This window comes from Ictalurus furcatus, chromosome 25, assembly GCF_023375685.1.
Source record: "Ictalurus furcatus strain D&B chromosome 25, Billie_1.0, whole genome shotgun sequence".
NCBI classification, from domain to species: domain Eukaryota; kingdom Metazoa; phylum Chordata; class Actinopteri; order Siluriformes; family Ictaluridae; genus Ictalurus; species Ictalurus furcatus.
Genome location: NC_071279.1, coordinates 17,598,161 through 17,620,077, shown reverse-complemented (window position 1 = coordinate 17,620,077; position 21,917 = coordinate 17,598,161). Strand labels below are relative to the sequence as shown.

General features: G+C 42.2%; 1 protein-coding gene across 1 annotated transcript in view; it reads right to left on the bottom strand.

The window, feature by feature from the left end:
• The window catches only part of syne1a (spectrin repeat containing, nuclear envelope 1a), a 208,734-nt gene that overhangs the window by 120,401 nt on the left and 66,416 nt on the right, over nt 1-21,917 (bottom strand). Inside the window, 23 exon segments of the mRNA XM_053614917.1 lie at nt 78-387; nt 892-1,064; nt 1,947-2,469; nt 2,889-3,050; nt 4,797-5,002; nt 6,569-6,681; nt 6,944-7,151; nt 9,256-9,459; nt 10,287-10,388; nt 10,500-10,682; nt 10,771-10,929; nt 11,557-11,707; nt 11,785-11,964; nt 12,670-13,292; nt 13,380-13,533; nt 14,822-14,988; nt 15,195-15,318; nt 15,852-16,039; nt 17,500-17,598; nt 17,705-17,932; nt 18,041-18,191; nt 19,888-20,048; nt 20,563-20,703. Coding sequence (XP_053470892.1) covers nt 78-387; nt 892-1,064; nt 1,947-2,469; nt 2,889-3,050; nt 4,797-5,002; nt 6,569-6,681; nt 6,944-7,151; nt 9,256-9,459; nt 10,287-10,388; nt 10,500-10,682; nt 10,771-10,929; nt 11,557-11,707; nt 11,785-11,964; nt 12,670-13,292; nt 13,380-13,533; nt 14,822-14,988; nt 15,195-15,318; nt 15,852-16,039; nt 17,500-17,598; nt 17,705-17,932; nt 18,041-18,191; nt 19,888-20,048; nt 20,563-20,703 — 4,710 coding nt within the window.

The following is a 21,917-nucleotide window of genomic DNA, read 5'->3' as shown; positions in this document are numbered from 1 at the left end:
CTGCGAAGTGCGACCAGTTAAACACCAGATCTAACGATTCGAAGCATTTTTATTACGTCTCATCGTTCGACATTCACCTCTGCGGCGGCTCTGACATCGTCAAACTGCGCCCTGAGCTGAGCGGTCTCCTCCTCCTTGAACGCCGGGTCTCCGGTGCGCTTGTACAGCTCGGCGGCGCTCTCCTCTAAATAACACAGCGCCCCCTGGTGGTCCTCTACGTCGGCCGAGAGAAGGCACAGTCTATCCAGCTGCTGCCTCTTTTCTCGGAGACCCAGCTGAGGCTCCAGAGGACCTTTAACCTCGGCCTCCACCTCCTCCAACCAGGTCCTGAGCTGAGATTGAGACTCCACAAACAGCCCCCACTGACTCACGGTCCACTCCAGACGGCTAGACACACACACACACACACACACACACACACACACACCTCTTTTATTTCACAAAACTGTATCACAAATAAAGACAGTAACGTGATAAACCGCACGCTGTGGGTGATTTACAAAAAAAGATTTGAATAAATGAATTAAAGGAAGGAAAGAATATTTGAAATATTCTCGAGGAATTAAACCCTGACTTTGCGTCAGAAGTGAGCGTAATTCCCCGTTTCATCACTGTGTTGCAGTCGTGTCACACTGAAACGCAATCACTTCTCAATCGCGGCCGTACGCTGTACCCGGGGGCGTGGCTGGAATCGGAGATTAGTTCATGAACCACCTTTCGTTAGTCTCTCTAAAGAAAATATTTAGGATTTTAACCCCTTTACATACATAAATAAAGATTTTTTTTAAACCACACTTTTATTATTATAATTTACAATATCAATTTTTAACATATTTGTCATGATTTATTCATTTTTAAGGAGGCAATAGAAGGAATAAGAGCATACGGTACCTGTGGCAGCTCATAGCCCTCAAGAGCAGTTGCGCCCAGGCGTCCTCCACTTCCTGTAGCTTAGAACTGATCACTTCCTGTCCCCCGTCTCCGCTGCTTTTTATGACAAGCTCGCCCTTCCCAGCAGCCATGTTCAGCTTTACCTCTCCCTCACCCTTCATTAACAGGATATCCTGAACAGGACGACACACACACACACACACACACACACACACACACACACACACACACACACTGCTACTGTAGAAATATTCTAAATATATCACCTTCCTTTCAGCTGAAGACAGACAGCATGGTCAAGGAACATGGGGTAAAAGGGGTTGTGGAAAATAAACCTTTATCCACAGCTTTATTAAAAATAATAATAGTTATGTCGATAGTTAATTAACATATTGCACAAGGATATACAGTCAAATGAAAATTATTGGCACCCTATGTTATAGTATGTATGTGTATATATATATATATATATATACTTAAATTCCAGATTTATCTCTGATACTGGAGACTCCTTCGTTTTTTTGTATTTTAAAAAGGCCTATTTGCTCACGAGCACGCTAATCTTTCTTGTTTTTTTTTGGTTTTTTTGCCGTAATTGGTCGGTTGATAGAAACTCGCTTGAGGTCAGGGTTTTTTTTTGCTGAAAAGTTTAAGCATTCTTAAAAATGCTTGCCATCGCTTCCCATTGGGTTACGCATCAACTATGTGAAAGGATTCTGACCCACGGATGATTTCTGCATTGACATGGCCAAGCATTTGTACCTGGACTTGTCTCAGTCTTTGGAATTGGCCTCGCTAAATATGGGCTTAGTCTCAACTAAGAGTTTGTAAATAATAATAATAATAATAATAATAATGTTGGCGTTCCCTTTTCTTTATGCATGCACAGAATTAGACAAGAAGTAATTCCTTCTTCTAGAAAACTTTCATCAAACAAATCATCTGGCCAAAACATGACTGAGGCCAATTTCATTCAGACTCGATCTTAACTTGGCCTCGACCCACTTTAAGACCCGATCTCAGGAGGACTGAGAGCACCATCTGTCTCCTCATACCTGCACTCGTTCCAGTCTCTCCTCCACCTCCTCTTTGTTCCCCTCGGTGCTCTCCAGCTTTTCCAGCCTGCCCTTCACCTCCTCCAGCCAGTCCTCCACCGCCCTCAGCGCCTCCCCGAAGGCCTGGTACTCCTGCAGGTGGCGCAGTCGAGTCCATGCCTCCTGAAGCAGAGCCTGATGGGAAGAAAGCAGCTCGGCTGGGACGCTGTTTACCTCGGACAGGGGTAGAGAGGCTTGATACAGACGCTCCAGAGATGACCTGAGAACAAATACACAGCGTTTCAGGATGCTTTCTTTTGTTTGATCTGTTGACAATAAAATGAATACAGTGTTCAGCCTGCAGTGCTGGTTTTCACCCAAAGGTGGCATTAATTTGATTAACAGGAGAGTAATACGTGCGGTGAGTAGAGGCAGGATGCAAGTGCGGGTGCTCGGGGTGTGTTTTATTAAGGACAGGCTTAACACAGGGCAATAAATGGAAAAACAAGGAAGTACACAGATATACAGAACTCGGAAACCAAGGCTCAGCATTAAAGGAACTATAAAGCATAATAAAACTTAAATAAAAACACATAATAAATATACATATGAATCAGCAGCTAATACAAAACAGGTGAACACAATCAGGTAACAGACCAGTGATATGACGGGGCGGAGATAGGACCAGTGTTTAAAAACTATGGAAGTGTCTGCATAAGGTTTATTTAATTATACCGTGATATCACACTTATAAACTTCAGAAAATTTCAAATTCCTAACTTGTAATTAATTAATTAATCTGTCATTAAATTTCAATAATGATCTTTAACTTTAAATGACATGTTTTTGATTCAATAAATTGATTGATCGTGCTCATATTTTTATGCAAATAAGGAATATAATAAAACCCATATAGTGTAGACCCTATTGTAGCCTCAGGAAATCGTGAACATTAAAACAAACCTTCTTGCGAGCAGCTCTTTGTGGATTTCCTCCACTCTCTTTAGCTGTATGGAGAAATCAGGGACTCCTGGCTGGCTCGCTCCACACAGAGCTACCTCTTTCTGCAGGCTTTCCTCCATCTCCCGCAGCCAGCCTCTCAACTCGTCAACACACACCTCCAACCTAAACACGTTGGTGAAATGGTACAGTAAGACAAGAGCGTGGTCAAATCCACAGCACGACGCCGCGGTACATTTTCCCTCCTTCCCGCGGTTTTAATCAGTGAAGGATGCTTTAACCGTTACGTAGCCCAGTCGAGTTGTTTTTTTTCTTGTCGTACCCAAAGCATTCTGTGACACAGTTCGCTGCTAAGCTTCGCGTAGCTGAATGAAATCGTCTCCACTGAGCCTGCTCACTAAATCACACGCTGGGCTGGGAGGCATTTGACATGAATATATTTTTATGAAATTTTAATAGGCAGTTTGCAATTATTATTGTTATTGTTTTGCCGAAAGGCCTTTGCTAAATGTTCACTAATCAGACCTTTAATTAAACAGAGTTTAGAGCTGTGAGAAACGACTATAACTCCACTACTCCTTCTCTGATGAAAAAAGAAGCAATATTTTCATATCGTGAAACCTGTTATGTTTACAGACACATTTTTGCTCGCTCTCTCTCTCTCACTCTGTCATTTTCTCTCTCTTTCTCTCTCCATCCAATTCTCTCTCTATATCCCAATTTGTCTCTTGCAATTTCTGTCATTGTTTCTCAATCTCGCTCTCTCTCTCTACATCCTTCTCAATTTCTGTCTCTTTCTCTCTCCATCCATCTCTCTCTCTCTCTCTCCCTATTTGTCTGTTTCCATTTCTGTCTCTCTCTCCCTCCATCTCTCCCAATCTGTATCTCCCGCTCTCTCTCCATCGTTCTCAATTTCTGTCTCTTTCTCTCTCTCTCCATCCGTCTCTCCCAATCCCCATTTGTCTCTTTCCATTTCTGTCATTTCTGTCTCTCTCGCCATCTTTTTTATCTTTCTCCATCTCTCTCACTCTTTTTTTTTTTGCTCTCTCTATCTCTCTCAATTTCTGTCTCTTTCTCTTTCTCCATCCAAATCTCTCTCTAGATCCTAATTTGTCTCTTTCTATTTCTGTCTTTCTCTCCATCCCTGTCTCTCCATCTCTCTCAATTTCTGTTTCTTTCTCTCTCTCCATCCAACTCTCTCTCTCTATATCTCAAATTGTCTCTTTCCATTTGTGTCATTTGCCTCTCTCTCTCTCTCTCTCTCTCTCTCCTTATCTCCATTTGTTTCGTTCCATTTCTGTCATTTCTGTCTCTCTCTCCATAACTGTCTCCCCATCTCCCTCTCCATCTTTCTCTTTCTCTCCATCTCTCTCTTTCTCCGTTTCTCCCTCTCAATTTCTTACCTCTCTCCAGTTATGTCTCTCTCCACATCCCCATTTTTCTTTTTCTCAATGTGTCTCTCTTGTAACGTTTCTGGACGTACTTCTCTTTTCACAGATACCCAGAACAGCGTTCGCGCTATCGTCCGGAGAACGGGAGTTTCAATCCCAACCAAGTCTATAGAGCAAAATTAGGCGTGCTCTCTGGGTGGGAGGGGCATACTCTCTCTCTCTCTCTCTCCCTTGTCAGTCACGACGACACTAGCCAATCTTATATACTGTTGAAATGTTTTATTTATTTATTTGTTAAAATAATCCAACACTACTGTATTGTTGGCGGTTTGTGAGCAAACCTACATATCGTGATATATATATATATATATATTGTATTTGGCAGAAATGCCATCAGAATCGTGATATTATATATTTGTACTATTACTCTATTTGTACTCTATATTGTAAGCTTTGTGTTCGTATGCTAGCTTTGTGATTTGTGTGTATATGCTTTATTATAATCGAGGTAGAGCTTCACCCGTCCTGTAGGGCGGCGCTCTCCTCTAAACACCGCACTCTCTGTCTGCAGGCCACGGTAAATCCATCCAGCGCCTGCCGACACGAGGCCAGACGCTCCAGCACCCCTCCAGCCGCAGATCTAGACAGGTGTGTAAGGAGCTTCTCTTCTTCTTCATGAAGTCTGTTCAGGCGTTCCTCACCCTCTCTGACCTGCTCCAGAGACACCTGAAGCACGGCGGGACGTGTTTCAGTAACGTAGAACTGTTAGGCTTCATTTGAATACTTTAAAAACCTTTGACTTTTTGAACAGTACAGTATCTGAGCGATTTGAGCACAAAGAAAGAATGGTTTGTTCAGGGGGGAAAAAATACTTACGTATAAACAGGAGTACTGTGTCAAAACTGTGCATTTATAAACAAAATGAATAGTCAGAGGTTTTTTTTGTGTGGAAAACTCTATATCTGTCTATATCACACATTATCACACACTGCCGGTCAAAAGTTTGTGGACGCTCGACTGAAATGTTTCTCATGATGTTAAAAAGCTTTTGATCTGAAGGTGCGTGATTAAATCGGTGTCGTAGACAAAAATATAATCGTCTCAACGTGTATTCTTTAACATTTTATTTACAAAAATAAATATCGTTTTAATCGGACAACTTGGAGAGAAATATTTCCGAAAAGCAGGAGATAAGAGTCCGGCGTCGGTGTGAACTCCTTTAATACTGTTTAAAAATCATCACGGGGAAATTCCTCAAGAAATCGCTCGAGAAAACGCCAAGAATACATTTCTGGAAATTCTAGACGAAAAGGGCGTCGACTTTGAAGACGATAAAATATTAAATTATTCCGATTTATTTTGGATTTTTTATCACAGCACAATTCCCATCGTTCCATTTGTGTTACTCCAGAGTTTTGATGACTTTATTATTATTATTATTCTAAAATGTGGAAATAAAAATAAAGAAACTTTTGACCGACAGTGTACTTTTATTATTTTTTAAAAATATAAAATAAAGTTTGATCAAAATAAAAATAAAGAGTGTGTCTAAACATTTGACCGCTAGTGTACTTTTTTAAAAAAAAAAAAATTAAATTACATTAACTTCAATTTGATAAACAGCAACTGAGACTAAAGCTAATAACTGAGAAAAACGGAAAGATAAATATGAAATGCTTTAAATTCCGGTTCCCTCAACCGAGTAAAGAATAAAACACTCGGCGTCATGCTGTTATAGGAAAATAATCGTCAACGAAGTGGTGTGACGAGGCCGAGTTGCCACGTAAACAACAGCACATCCCATAATGTCTTATTCCTCCGATACCACAGCAGTGGGCCAAGTTTTCTTTACTTGGATTTACTAAGCATGACTTTTTATCCATTTCTGATTACATTTAACGTCGTGCAACCTCGACGTTATAGCAGCTCTAAACAGCTGTTCCCTCATCAGACTTTTCTTCCCTCCCACCAATAAATAAATAAATAAATAAATAAATAAAATAACACAGCTTGTCCTGGTAGTAAAAACTCCACTCACTTCACAAGCTTTGGTTAACAGGTGAAGATCCTCCTTTACGCCACTTACACCAAAGCCCAATATCTTCGAGGCATATTTAAAATTTTAGCGGATTGTGATGCTTTCGATTCCTCGAGGCATCTGTTTTTTCATTCGCTTGATTCATAGGAAAAGATTTTTTTATCGACGTGAGGCCAGATTTAGTTTTAGATTGTAGTGCGTTTTTTCCCCCCGTTCCACCCTCGAAGGTGAATCGTGTATAAATGCGGTGCTACCTTGAGCCTGTGCAGCAGAGCGGTAACGTCAGGAACGTCTCCTGCGTCGTCAGAGCACTCCTCTGTACCTGCTCTCAGCTCCGAGAGCCAAGTGTGGAAATCCTGTGCGAGTTCTGTGAGCGAGACAGCACACACGAGTAAAGGATGAGACACGGACAGAGACAGAGAGGAGGCGAAGCCACGGACAGTCAGTTTATGAGTTTACGAGAGCCGAGAGCAGATGGTCTGTGTGGGCGGGTCCGAAGAGGAAAAAAAAAAAAGAAGCTGTCTGTTGCCCTGGTAACGAAGCCTAATCGGTTCCCGATGAGAGCTGTCAGACTGCCGTGTGCGTGGCAACAGGTAGAACCTCTCCGGCTGTGGATGGTGAAAACGTACCGTTAAAACCGTGCAGGAGCGTTTCCTGTAGCGTTCGGAGGATCCGGTCGGAACGCCGAGCGGCCGCTTCGCTCCGCTTCACCAGCTCGGTGACGCTCTCACCCAGAGCGGTCAGCTGCCGAGCCGGGTAAGCTCTACAGAGCACTCGCAGAGACTCGGCCGTCACGTCCAAACCGCCGTCCACCTGCTTCAGAGTCTTCTGGAGCTCCTGAGATAACAAAACATCCAGAACAACATTTAACCGTCAATCCAAGCTGTATATTCATAACAGAAGCAGACTTTCCGGCAATCCCAAAGAGGAACAATGAACAGAAAGATCCAGAAAAATGTATGAGCTGTATAGATGACGCTTTTAATCTTTTTTTTTTTAAATTTATTATACGTTTTTTTTTTTGTTTTGCCCATTTTTGACCATTTTCTGCCATTTTCTAGTGCATTCCTAATAAATAAAATGAACTGATGTTGACTGTAGACTTCTCCTTAACGTTAGACTGAACACGCACTGCATTCTGGATTCTGATTGGTCAGAAGCTCGTCGATTCGTTTTTCTCGAGCAGAAGCTCTGACAAACAGTCGCGCAGCTGCACATCGCACGTTTGTATTAACGCGCTCGTTCTAACGCGTCATCGTTTCCATGGTGACAGCGATGCGCATCGTTATGGGTCGGTTTGTTTTATAAGGACACGTTTATTTAACATGGATGGAAGGAGTCTCCAGTGTCGCCGCTTTGTAAGTCTCTCGGTAACATGACGAGCTGCGTTCGTTTTCGTTTCGTTTCGGGTCTCGTCTGCTTCAAGCGAGAAAGAACAGCGAGGCCAGGGAACAACTGTTTATAGCTGCGATGACGCACGCGACAACAGGAACTTGTTCCGTGACATTAAACGTGACGATAAACGGATGAAAAAGGGGGCGTGGCGTTCTTTACTAAATAAAAATGTATCGTTATTGACAAATCATAATAAAGAGTCGGATAGAGGAGATTCAGAACAGTTATGCATCCACGTAAGCATCTATAAGGGTTTGTTTGGTCTAATTATCATCAAGAGGGAGGAACAAAAGAGAGGCTGATGAGGGAACGGCTGTTTATAGTTAGAACAGGAACTAATTTGTTTCTCGTCACAAAACTTGACTATGAATGGATAAAATACCATTGGCGTGGTGTTAGAGGAATAAAACACTTCAGGAACATGCTGTTACGGAAAAATCACCATCTTCGTTGTGGTAACAATAAATCCGTTTCATTACACCACCGAGTTGTTGATTATTTTCCTCTAACCGCATGCACCCAAGTGTTTTAATGCTTCCTCATAATGTATAAATTCCCAAAAATGCACTAAAAATGTGTTATCGGAAAATATCGTTAAAATAAAACGCATCAGCGTCTATGAACGCACACTACCGGTCAAAAGTTTGTGGACGCCCGACTGAAACGTTTCTCGTGATGTTAAAAAGCTTTCGATCTGAAGGTGTGTGATTAAACGTGCGAAATCGGCGTCGTCGACAAAAATATAATCGCCCCGACGTGTTCGTTTTGTTTTCATTTTATTTACTAAAAAATCCTTATTTAAACGGACGACTCGGAGAGAAATATTTCCGAAAAGCAGGAGATAAGAGTCCGGCGTCGGTGTGAACTCCGTTAATACTGTTTAAAAATCATCTCGGGGAAATTCCTCGAGAAATCGCTGGAGAAAACGCCGAGAATACATTTCTGGAATATTCTAGACGAAAAGGGCGTCGACTTCGAAGACGATAAAATACTCAATTATTTCGGAATTTTTTTCATCACGACATAATTCCCATAGTTCCATTTGTGTTACTCTAGAGTTTTGATGACTTTATTATTATTATTCTAAAATGTGGAGAGAAAAATATTAATAAAGGACGAGTCTAAACGTTTGACGCGGATATGAACGTTACCTAGCGTTCTCTTGTCGCAGGATGAGACGAGTGTGATTTAAGTATCTGGGTCTGTATGGTCATTTTCGCCCCGAGTTACCAGTAGCCAAACATCTGAAAATATCCTGTTACCATAGCAACAAACGTATTTTTTTTCAACAATTAAAAAGCTAGACAGATGGTTTGGAATGTATGTAGCGCCGTCTGTTTACATGGACAAATGTGACCGAATGAGTGCTAAAATCTGCACTAACCATTTATAAATCACATATTTGCGTTCCCAAAAAAAAAAAAAAAAAAAGGTCACTGATTTCACTTTACACCGAGTGCGGTGTGGCAAAATGTGCCGCATGAGCGAGAAGGACGGTGTTAAGAAGTACAAGTAGATCCCTGTGGTGCAAATGGAAAAACCTAACCTTTATCTTGGGCACATTTTCTGGGTCAGATGACTGCGATAGCTCTGACAATGTGCTCTCGACGGTGTCCAGCTGTTCAGCCATCTGGGAAATCACGTCCTGGAGTTGCCGGCTCTGACAGCTGAAGTCCCTCAGGATGGACCTGGCCTGCTCATAAACCTCTTCAGCATGGAAGATCTTCTTCCTCAGATCAGCTGCCATCGCCTTGTCGGAATAAAAATACACAGCGGTTAAAGCATGCCGTGCTATAAAACGTGTCCGATTATACAGAATGCCGAGACGTGAGCTTGAGGTAATGAGGACATTTTTCCTGTCCGTCAGTACGTTTCAGTTGCGTCTCTGAGTTTTCGTTCACGCTTTCAAACTTTTCGTTTACGCGCCGCGCAGACCGCTCGCGCGTGGGCGGGGCTTAACAGCGGGTTACTCTCATTGGCTAGTGAGATTTGGGTCGACAGCTTGAGTGTCCAGCTGAGGAGGACATGGAGGAGGATGACGACGACGACAAAGAAGTCGCTTGTGCCGCTCCCGGGAGCTCGTCTCGAAAAAAAAGTACATAAGTACGATGTAATTTCCACTACAACATACAAACACTATAACTACACAGAGAACCGCATGCAGAACGCTCTCCAAAAGTCTGTACTTACAGGTCAGTGAGCTGGCCGTCCAAATCTCACAAGCCAATGAGAGTAAAGCGCTGTTAAGCCCCGCCCACACTTGAGATTTGTGCCAGAATGGCGGACGCTAACTCTGGCAGCACATTTCAGAGTGTTTTTCTTCTCTCGTTGTATTTTTTTATATATTTTTTCTTAACATTGTGTGTTATTAATAATCATATAACGCCACAAAATGTAAAAAAAAAAAATAATCAAAATGGCACTATTACTAGCGATTTAAAAATGAACGATGTTTATTCAGTAACGTTAAAGCACATACTCTTATCAAACAAGGTTCCTCAAGGGTTCCTTGGATATTTCCAACTTTCCAAAGAGGTTCCACTTGGAACCTATGCTGCTTTAGGGTTGTGTTTTTACCTGGAGCTCGCTGTCAGTTTGCTGGTCCTTCGTCACTTCCTGTAGCTCGGTAACCTTTCCTTGCAGGGTCTCCATTAGCAACTTTTTGCTCTCGATCTCCAGCTGTTCAAACGCACGTCGTTTAGTCTTCCATCATAACATTTCACAGACTTGTTTATACAAATCGAACGTTTATACGGTTTTCCTCATCAGCTGTACGTGACATCGGCTGACCTTAAACTGACAGAGGCAGTCCTCCATGTTGGAACTGGATAAGACGTTCACGGGTCCGTCACCGAGCTCGCTGACCGAGGTGGCGCTCCAACACTCGACGTCGTTAACGATCGAGTGAACCTCGTTCCATAACTCGAGAGCGGACGTAAGACGACCCGCTTCGGTTTCCATCCTCGCTGATGTCTGGAAGAAAAACAGACGAGCGCAGGCTTTTAAAGCGTTGTAATAATGCTAGTCTCAACGCATAGGTGGAGATTTATAAACATCTCACATCCATCCACTGCTCCACAATAGTGTCCGTTTCCACGCGGACTGCTTCCGCGATGTCTTCTGGAAGGTTCCTCAGCTCGCCGATGAAGGATTTGCTTTTACAGATGAACAAATCGAGGTCGTCCCGAGCGCCTGCCGACTCTGACCTCACCGCCTCCAGCTACAGAAACGCACGGACACTGCTTAAAGGTTTGCACTTGTATAATAGTTCTAGACTCCTCAAACATCAAGAGGAGGAACTACAGCATCTTCCCACGATACAAGTAACCTGATACAGCATCTTAAACATAAAACTGAGCACGAGGAGTTCGTCACTAGCAGCTAAATGACAAAACAAAACGTCTACGGACGATGCTAGGTGAGTGAAAATACCAGCTTTTAGCCAGTGTGTTGTCCGTGACAATCAGAAATAGAAAACGAGAGATGAAACGACAACAAAACACACTTTACGTTTACCTTACAGCTGTACAGAAGCGCTTTGCCGAAGTGACACAAAACCTACTCGTCTCCAACCGACGTAACTAACGTCGCTAGATGATGAACTTCGTTTAAAATGAACTTGCTGACGTTTATAAAGAACCAATCTAGTAGCGTAAGTGCATGAACAAAAGCTAAACAAAATATCCTGTGACGTCTCTGATTGATTATCCATACGGAGAATCCGTAGCGGTACGCTCGTACTCAGTCGGGAAAAAAATAGTATCGATGCAGCCCTAGAACAAACTCCAGAACCGCTAGGATTGCTATTTTAATAGAACGCCAAATCAGCCCGGCGCATGACACCGACCCGGTTCAGGGATCTCCGGATGTCCTCAGGGCTGTGCTGGACAGACCGGGTACCGGTGACGGCATGAGCTCTTTCGAGAACCGAACCGAGTTTGGACTTCAGAGTCTGGTAATCCTTACACATCTCCACCAGCACTCTGCACTTCTCCTGCCTGCACGGACACAAAGCAAACTCAGGCAATGTTGCTCAGGTTTTCATTCCGGATGTCCTGTTAGATGATACACTTACTCCTCTGAGATGACGTTTGTAATTTTCTCCCAGCTGGTTTGGACAAGGCTCACATCCCGCCGGGTCTCCCCGACCTTCTCAGGGTCTCTGTGAGCCAACTGCTCGCCTTTCTCGCCTAACCACAGCTGACTGTGCTGCAGAGCCTCCAGCTCCTCCTCCAACTGGTTCAGCATCCACAGTCTGTTACACACACACACACACACACACACACACACATACGACAAACAAGAAATGCCTCAAACATTAAAACTAAATTCTTGATTTTGGTCAGAAGGTGCTGATTAATATTCTATAGCATCACATCTCTGAAAATAGGTTTCTATACTAACGGTCAATCCATCAACAGGGACTTAAAAATTTATGGAAGGAGTCTCCAGTGTCAGCGATTTCTAAGAGTCAGAGGTAAAGCTCCACCAAAGCTTTCCATCACAGGAAGGTCTTAAGGACAGAGGAGCTTTAACTCTTTCTAGTTTCTCGGTAACATGACAAGATGTAGCAGCATACAGTATTCCGGACTTTATGTCCTGCCCACAGTGCTTGATTGACAGGTCTACCTTGTCGACAGCGAAAACGCACATGCCAGCGGGATTTGTCGGGTTGTAGTCTGAGGACAAGCAAGTGCTATCGTAAATGTACCGTAGGGATTACGATGACCAAGTTGACCGGTTTGGGCGTGCGTTTCCACTGTCATTTTGGTGCTTTTGCAATTAAGTTTGTTAAATTATGTGTTCAATTATGACATCATCCAGCGAAAGTCAGGGACAGGGTAAAGAGAATATTAGTCAGAGAAGTGACTCTTAACATGATGCTCCCACCACCGTGCTTCACTGTAGGGATCAATACTTATGCGAGACACTGTATATATGGGGCACTGATATGGGGTACCTTTGTTGGAATTTCTGTGTGCTTGGTTCTGGAAACCATGGTTTTCTGGCTCTATCCTCCAGCTCCGTCAGGCTCCTCAAAAGCAGCTCCTTTCTTCTCGTAAAGGAGCTCCACATGGCTCCTAGAGCTTCGGCCTCGCTCTGCCTTGTCCCCATGCTCCTCTGAATCTGCTGCAGTCCCGATCCCAGATCCTCCACCAGCCCCCGGCAGGACGTCCTGTCCCCATCGGTCCCGTGCAGGTGTAGATATGCCTTGTTCAGACTGCTGTCCAGACTTATAGCCTGCACCTCCACTGAGGCTAACCCCTGGGACAACTGCTCTAGTTCCTGGTTCAGGTTCCTATCCTTGGTTTGGTCCCAGTTTGCCTGTCCTACGGCTCTCTGCAGGGTCTGGAGTGAACTGTTGGTGGACCTATACGTCACCAAGAAGGTCTCAAGTTTAACCAGAGCCTCAGAACGGTTCTGCAGAAGACTCTTAGCCTCTGAGAAGGGCTGGAGACAGTCTTCTTGTTTGGCCTGTAATCGGTGAATATCCAATGGAGCCAAGGAAGGACTTAATCCCTCCATGTGCTTCTTCAGTTCCTCCATTGCTTTGCTTTGGGTTTGAAGAAGAGTTTCATCATCCTTTAAATGGAAAAATAGAACGTACTGTAATACAGCTTAAATAAGAAAGCTTGATGAATATATGTACAACAGAGTGTTTGTCTTTACCTTGATCTGGGTACAAAAAGATGTCAAGTCAGTAATGGTGACTTTGGACCTGTATCTCAGCTGCCTGAGGAAGTTTTCACTCCACTGAGTGAGGGTCATTAGGACCTGGTTAAACTGCTCAAGCTGAGAAAGATGTGCCTGAAGTTCTTGAATCCTGGAAATCATGAAAATCAATAAATGACACGCTACAGCTACTTCTATTGACCTACACTTCTATTAAGAGACAGTTTCTCAAGGGTTCTTCAGAGATACAACTTTCCACAGAGGTTCTATTTGGAACTGTTTTCTGAAGTTCCTGTTGTTTTACTGAGTTTTACAGAGAACCTTTAAAGATACCCACTAGAGAGAAACACCAAATAAGGATGTATTATGTCCCTTTAGGATTCTAGACTTCACCTCTGAAGGCTTTTTAGTCATCTACATTGCATTAAAGTAATTATAGTATAGTAAGGTGACTGGAGCAATCATATAACCTTGAAGAACCATCACCACTCATCTGAGGAGCTTCATTAATTCTTGATCAGAAAGTTGAAGACTATTAAACCATCCAAAGAACCCTTGAGGAACACCTTATTTTTTTCTAAGAGTGTAGATGCTAAGAAATGTCTTCAGGCAATGTACTGTATATATGAAGGATTTTCAGTGATTCAAATCCCTTGAAATTTCTACAGTCTTAGTAAAAATGTTTCATCCAATACCCCAAAGCGTTCTTTGGTTTGCCCCTCTGAGGGAACTCTAAAAGATTCCATATGAGAACCTATAGTTTCCATTTGACTGGACTGTAGCATCTCTAGTATGCTAGATGGAACCATTTTTTTAAGAGCGTTCTCAAATATTGTCAGCATTACAAGAATGAAATTTGATATTCTTACTAACAATAAAGCAACCCACTTAGAAGAAACAGTAAAGAGAGTACTATACAGCCTTAGAAATACTCTTAGCAAAAAGGGTTCCTCAAGGAACAGTTCATGCTTTCCAAAGGGGTTCTTCTTGGAACCTTTTCTGTGATTGAAACCATCTGCTGTAAGGTAGTGTATACTCTTAGCAAATTGGGTTCCTCGACGGTTCCTCAGATGTTTAACATGTCTAGCTTCCCACAGGGGTTCGACTTAGAACCCTGGCTAAAAGGGGAACCCTCTGCTGTAAGGTAGAAAACACATTTAGCAAAAAGGGTTCCTCGAGGCTTCTTTGAATGGTAAACAGTTCAAACTTTCAAAAGGGGTTCTACTTGGAACCTTCTTCTGTCAGGTAGTCTATACTCTTAGCAAACATTGTTCCTCAAGGGCTCTTTAGATGGTTAACAGTTTTAGCTTCATAAAAGGGTTCTACTTGAAGGCCAGCAGAAGAACCCTTTAGGATGACTGGTTAAGTGTATAATACAGTGTCTACTGCAATTCTCCGTAGAACCCTACTTAAAATCTCAGCTATGTTTGCGGGTTTACCTGAGAGGGATGCTCACACTGAGAGAACACCACCTCTCCTCCAGGTTGCAGTGAAGCTCTGTCAGTTCTCCCACTCGTTCCTCTGATGCTACGGGGTACAGAAACTTGGCCTGGGTCTCCAACTTCTCCAGCAAAGACTCTTGAGAGGGAACCTCACTCTGCAGGTCCTGCCAGATAACAATCACGCCCAACACAAATGCATTAATAACTAAAACCAATGGGAATACTGTTCAGTCAACGGTTCTTCTAGGTCAGGAACTTAGGTCCAGGAGTAACAAACCAAACTCAAACCATATAGGTTGTCAGTGTCAAAGAAAACCATGTATAAATACTCATGTACTACGTGCTACCAGATTGTTCACTTATGACTAACCTGGAGTGTTTGTAGCTGGCTGTGGAGTTTGGCTTTATCCGTGATCAGGTATGGAGTATCGGATTTACAGAGGTTCTCCGAACTGTCCAACCAGCCCTGGAGAACCGAGAGTCCTCTTTCATATCTATCAAAGGAAAACCACAAGAAGGACTTCAAATTTAACACCGAACACTAATTTAATCCCCAGCATGGTATTGTGTTCTTCACTCCACAAATTTGTTCTCCACTGTTGGCTATTATGGGATAACCAGCAAGAACAAAGGTTTCTCAAGGGTTCTTTGGATGGTTTACTGGTTCTAGCGTTGACAGAGGTTTCTACTTGAAACCTTTTTTAAAAGGAAAAAACTTGGGAGGAAAATCAGTCAGGCGAACCTGAGCCTGAAACTGTAATGCTTGAAAGTAAACACGTCTAACGGTATTGAAAAATTTCAACATGACTCTTTGAAATTTGAATATATCAGTTCTATATTCAACAACATTTCAACAATTTGAAATGTAGCTCGTTAAACGTTTGAATTCAATGAAAAAAAATGAAAGTAAAAAAAAATGAACTTTTACTCTCAGAGCACAGAAGCATTGAGACCCTTCAGGTTTCGACGTTTCCTCCTGAATTCTAAAGAGATCGATGGGAAACACAGAAAAATAAGCTGGACTTACTGCTGCCACCGAGTCAACAGGTCCTCCAGTTTGGCTTGTTTCCTGGCAGCCTTATTAGAGTATTGTACATGAGCCTGCTGGAGGTCTGATACTTCTTTCTCCATCTGATCTTTATTAGATATCCTTCTCAAACCCAGGCTCAGTGACACCAGTTTGGGCTGCAGGAGTTTAAGAGCCTGCCATGCATCCTGGGATCGGAGGAAATGACAAGACAAAGAATGACATGAGAAGACAAACAATGTTCCCTGTTGAAGTGTTGCCAAGCAATGCTAAACTAGTGACTGTGGATAAGAGTTTAGCTAGCTGTAGTGCGTAGCCATAAAGTCTTATAGATGAACAATGCAAATTAATGCAAAATGACAGTGAAAACAAGGCAAAACAGGCAGATATGTTGGTAATTTTTTTTTTAAACCCTAAAATGATACCGTCTTTAAGTTCTGACCCGTTAAGAAACATTAAGTCGAAAGTTTTTACACTGTCCGACAATTGCTAGCTCAAAAGTCACAAAGACCAGACGAGTAGGTCGGTCATGTTAATAAGCAATTTTACCGAGTTTGAATCAGAGTGAAACTGATGCGTTTGGTTCGTTCGCTATTTGGTTGGGTTTGGTTTCACACTCTATATAATGAAATGAACCAAAAAGAAAAGCAAATAGGACTCAAAGCCGACAGCGTCGACAAGTCTAGCCTTTTTTTAAAAAATTACTAACGTATCACATAATGATAATGAGGCTTTATTGGTCTCAGCACAGTGAAATAATTTTCTTCGCATATCCCAGGATGCCAGGATGTTGGGGTCAGAGTGCAGGGTTAGCCATGATACAGCGCTCCTGGAGCAGAAAGGGTTAAGGGCTTTGCTCAAGGGCCCAGCAGTGGCAGTGCCGGGGCTTGAACAACCGACCTTCCAATCAGTAACCCAGAGCCTGGCAGTGCTGGGGCTTGAACCCCCGACTTTCCGATCAGTAACCCCGAGCATTAACCGCCAAGCCACCACTGCCCCTACCACATGAAAGACCCTTCAAACAGGAAGGAATATAGTGAAGAAAAACTAAGTCAGACATTTGACCTTGCTGTGACCTTGACCCTGTAGATTTGTGCATATAAACGTTCAAACGCTCGTTCTTGAGACTAACAAAAATGTCAGACGGACGCATGGACAAACCAAAAGTGTACTTCCTCCACCACCTGGAGGCATAACAACACTGGCTGAGAGGTGTGTAGGGCCGAAAGCCTCCTTATAAAACCATATAAAACATATCCAGCCTTTATTTTTTTCTTTCGGCTCCTCGATCCGGTATCCAGTACACATGGCATTTCTGCTTTGGCTCAGTTTGTGTCTCGCGGCTCAGTTCAGCAACTCACATCTACAAACAAAAAAAGCTGTTTGATTCGCTTCTTTCAGTCGATTCAGAGTCGAGTCGATTCAGAGTCGAGTCGATTCAGAGTCGAGTCGATTCAGAGTCGAATCGCTTTCTCACTAGTTTTCACCTGGAAAAGCACACAAGCTCGGACGTTCTCCGAGCCAAATGTGTGATTGCAGTGATCTCACTTGCCTGAAGAACCGCACCGCTTCATATAGTATTAAAGTACCCTTGGTAACATTTCTCATAGAAACGAATAGCGCAGGTCTCTAAGCCAGAGATACGTACCATATGCTCATGAAGAGCTTGGTACGTCCCGGATGTTGATGTGCAGCCTGTAACTGGTTTATTCAACTTCTCTGCCAGATCTCTGAGCGCACTTTTAACCTTAAAGAAGCAAAAACAGACAGAAATTCAGACTAACAATACGTAGCACATACACACACACACACACACACACACAAAGCAGCGTAAGGCGATTTAATACTTGTACCTCATCCATATCCTCAGATAACTTCAGTTTATGCGACAAGCTGGCCCGAAGCTCCGCCCCTCGCCGCTTCACGCTGTTTGTAAGCTCCTCGCAGTTAGTGCTGATTTGCATTAAACGAGCTTTAATATGCTCTGCCTCTGCAGGAGTGACGAAACGAGTCAGAGCACGAGACTCCGCCTCTAGTTGACTCAAGATGTCCTTCTTTTCCTCTAAACCTGCCTCCATCACCTAGGAAACGATGCATTGATGTCTATGTGAACTGGCTCAAAATTCATACTCTGGAAAACTGTTATATAAATTCCCTGGTGATAAAGTCTGGGGTTTTTTTTTTATAACCTCCACAGCGTGAATCTGTCGTTCCAAGGCAGCAGTGTTGCCGTCTACAGCCTCCAGCTCCTTCTCTCTCTCACACACCCAGGAGGAGAGTGCTTCTGACTCACGGCTGAAATGCTGCCATCGTGCCTGCATCTCACCAAGCTCTGATATCCTGCGTGGAGTGAGAAAAAACACACACACACACACACACACACAAAAAAACGACACACACGTCAACACAGTCAGAGGTTTTAAAGAAACAGTTCAGGCTAAAAAATAAATTGCGGATCATTTTCCCTGTCCTAACCCGAGCGACATGTCTGAGGTGTGTCCCGCAGCCACGAGATACATAAATATAGCTAGCACTTATTATTTCGACTGCGTGTATGTCCAAATCATCACACACTCTGGACAGGGATTGATTTTCAGTCTAGTACGACTGAAGCATACTGACGATAGTCGAATGCGATGCAACCGAGAGCCACATTCAAGCGTTCAAGCAAGCGACTGAAGAGCAATGTAACGAAGGCTTTACTTTTCAGTGTGGAATGTCCGTACACGTTATTTCACTTATTTCACAAGTGCGATTCAATTCAATTCAATTCAATGTTATTTGTGTAGCGCGTTTAACAACGGACGTTGTCTCAGAGCAGCTTTACAGAAACATATAAACACAGGATGGAGATTTTAAGTGTGTGAATTTATCCCTATTGAGCGAGCCGGTGGTGACGGTGGTGAGGAAAAACTCCCTGAGATGATACGAGGAAGATCCATACAGAAGCCATTATTTGGCTGAATAATAATAATAACGCTTTTTGCACGTTTAAGCATGCAGTCTACTTGGTATTAGGGCTAGGGTTAGGTAAGCTATAATATATATATATATATATATAGGTAAGCTTTCCTTACTTCTTACTAATGCTTTTAGTGTCACTGTTTAAAAAGAAACGTCAGGTTAAATGCACAAGTCAAAAAGAAAAGAAAAAAGAAATTAGGAGCATTTCACGAAATAAAGTCGTAGATTCCGATACAGCGGAAATAAAGTTGAGAGAAAGCGGTCATATTTTCGAGAATGAAATAAATATTTCATCTCAGAGTCGTAATATTTCAAGATTCCTAGGAGAAAAGAAAATCGGAAATATTCGGTAACGTTTAACGGATAACACGGAAAATGATTTGAGAATAAAGTCTCAAGAAAAAGAGTAACGTGTCAAGAGTAAAACACATTTTCCAAAATTCAAGAAGAAAAATGTTTTAAAAATAAAAAAGTCTCAAATGTTCCAAGAAAGAAATCTAAATATCTGGAGAATAAATTCTCAAAATGACATCCCCCCCACCCCGCCCCCCCCTCAAATATTGTGACTGTATTCTTGTAATATAAGAATCTCTCACTTTGTTTCCCAAAATGTTACTAATTTATTTTTGAAATTGTGTTGTTTTTTTCAATTACTATCCAAATATTTTCACATTTCTTACAATGGAATTTCTCACAAAGGCAACGCCATTTTGAATGTATTGATTACCTTTTTTGTTTTTTTTTGCAGGGGGGGGGGGGGAATGTTTAAAAAAAAAAAAAAAACTATAGGTCTGCTTCAGTGACCTAAACACTGAATAGGTCAACACTAATCCATTTAATTAAATAAAAAAATAAAAAAGAATAAGAAAAACCACCTAGAATGTGGATTTATCACTTGATAAAAGACAAAAAAAAAAACAAAAAAACCCCTCCAGCTAAATTGCTGTGGATCTGAGTAAACTTGTCTTCCCTGCCATTATACTCTATATTCAATATCGCGAGCATTTCTTTACATATCTCTCATCACAACGTCTCTCCATTCTCCTGGAAATGTGTTGGTCGGCAGTCTCACGTTTTCCCGAGCCGGTCCTGTGTGTCCTGCACTCTCCTCTGAGCCGCTCTCGCCTGCTCACGCAGCACAGAATAGCTCTCCGAACCCGAATGAATCTCAGACGCCTTTCTCATCAGTGACTCGGTCTTCTCGATGAACACGCCAGTCTGTGTCTGAAGCTCCTACACACACACACACACACACACACACACGCTCATGTAGACACTAGATTATATAGAAACAACGTACAAATATCGATAAGAAAATCATAAATATAATATAATCTAAACAGGACGTGGAGCTTTTAATATATGATATCATCATTTGTAATCACACAGTCAGGTCCATGAATATAAGTCTTTATAAGTCGTTATATTAAAGTCTTATTATCAGGAGTAAATCAGAAAGTAGGGGTGTAACCGAATATGAGAATGAACCGCTATGAATAACAGCTGCACTGATTTAATTGCTCAGGGTTATGGTGGTTTAAATGATTCTGCTAGTCTGTTAAGTTTTGGGAAAACACTGCGGAAATAAATCTCGACGCGTTTGAAAATAAGCGAACGTCTCTAGAGACGGATTAACAACTGGAGCGATGGAGCTGAGGTTGAGGAACGTTGTGTTATATCTTTAATACGAAGGTAACCTGGGTTCTTCCCGATAAAGAGTCGTAACAGAGATTGCTTTCACTCTTACGCGAGCATAATCCAGGTGATCGGTGAGGTTTTCCAGGCTGCTGAATATCAACTCTCCCTGCAGGACAGGAGTCACGCTGCACACGAACTGCCACACGGCCTCTCGGTCCAGCTCGATCTCCTGCCACGCGCTCACGGTGGCCTAAACAACAACACACAAAAATGATGAGCAGAACCTGCCACGACAGTATCAAATTACACGCGACATGTACGCACAGCGACCACAGCGCTGTTGGATTCTGGATTCTGATTGGTCAGAAGGTGTTGATTCATTTCCTGTAGCACTCGGCTCTGACGTTAGCGCAGCTACAGAGCACAAGCTTATGATATAATTAATGCGTTCGCTATATAATAGCTGATATTAATGTATTTCCCCTACTGTATAGTAGCCAATATTCATGTATTTCCCCTACTATATAATAGCCGAAATTCATGTATTTCCTCTACTATAATAGTAGCTGAAATTCATGTATTTCCCCTAATATATAATAGCTGATCTTCATGTATTTCCCCTACTATATAGTAGCCGATCTTCATGTATTTCCCCTACTGTATAGGTGCCAAAATTCATGTATTTCCCCTACTATAATAGTAGCTGAAATTCATGTATTTCCCCTAATATATAATAGCCGAAATTCATGTATTTCCCCTACCATATAGTAGCTGAAATTCATGTATTTCCCCTAATATATAATAGCCGAAATTCATGTATTTCCCCTACTATATAATAGCCGATATTCATGTATTTCACCTACTATAATAGTAGCCGAAATTCACGTATTTCCCCTACTATATAGTAGCCGATATTCATGTATTTCCCCTACTATAATAGTCGCCGATATTCACATATTTCCCCAGCTATAAAATAGCTGATACTCATGTATTTCCCCTACTGTATAGTAGCCGATATTCATGTATTTCCCCTACTATATAATAGCCGAAATTCATGTATTTCCCTACTTTATCATAGCCCATATTCATGTATTTCCCCTACTATAATAGTAGCCAATATTCACGTATTTCCTCTACTATCATAGTAGCCGATATTGATGTATTTCCCCAACTATATTGTAGGTAAGTATGCGGTTTCAGATGCAGCCTTGCTCTTTGCTGCTATTGGTCTGTCGCTCGCTCTCCAGGATATTGTGTGTATATATATATACACACACACACACACACACATATATATATATATATATATATATATATATATATATATATATATATATATATTATATAAAAATATATAATCTGCGTCCATCAGGGACTCCCAGAACTTCTGGGAGAGGTGGCATGTCTGTTTGTGTTGTTATTTATTGTCTATTTATCTTTTCATGTTACACATGACGCGGACTC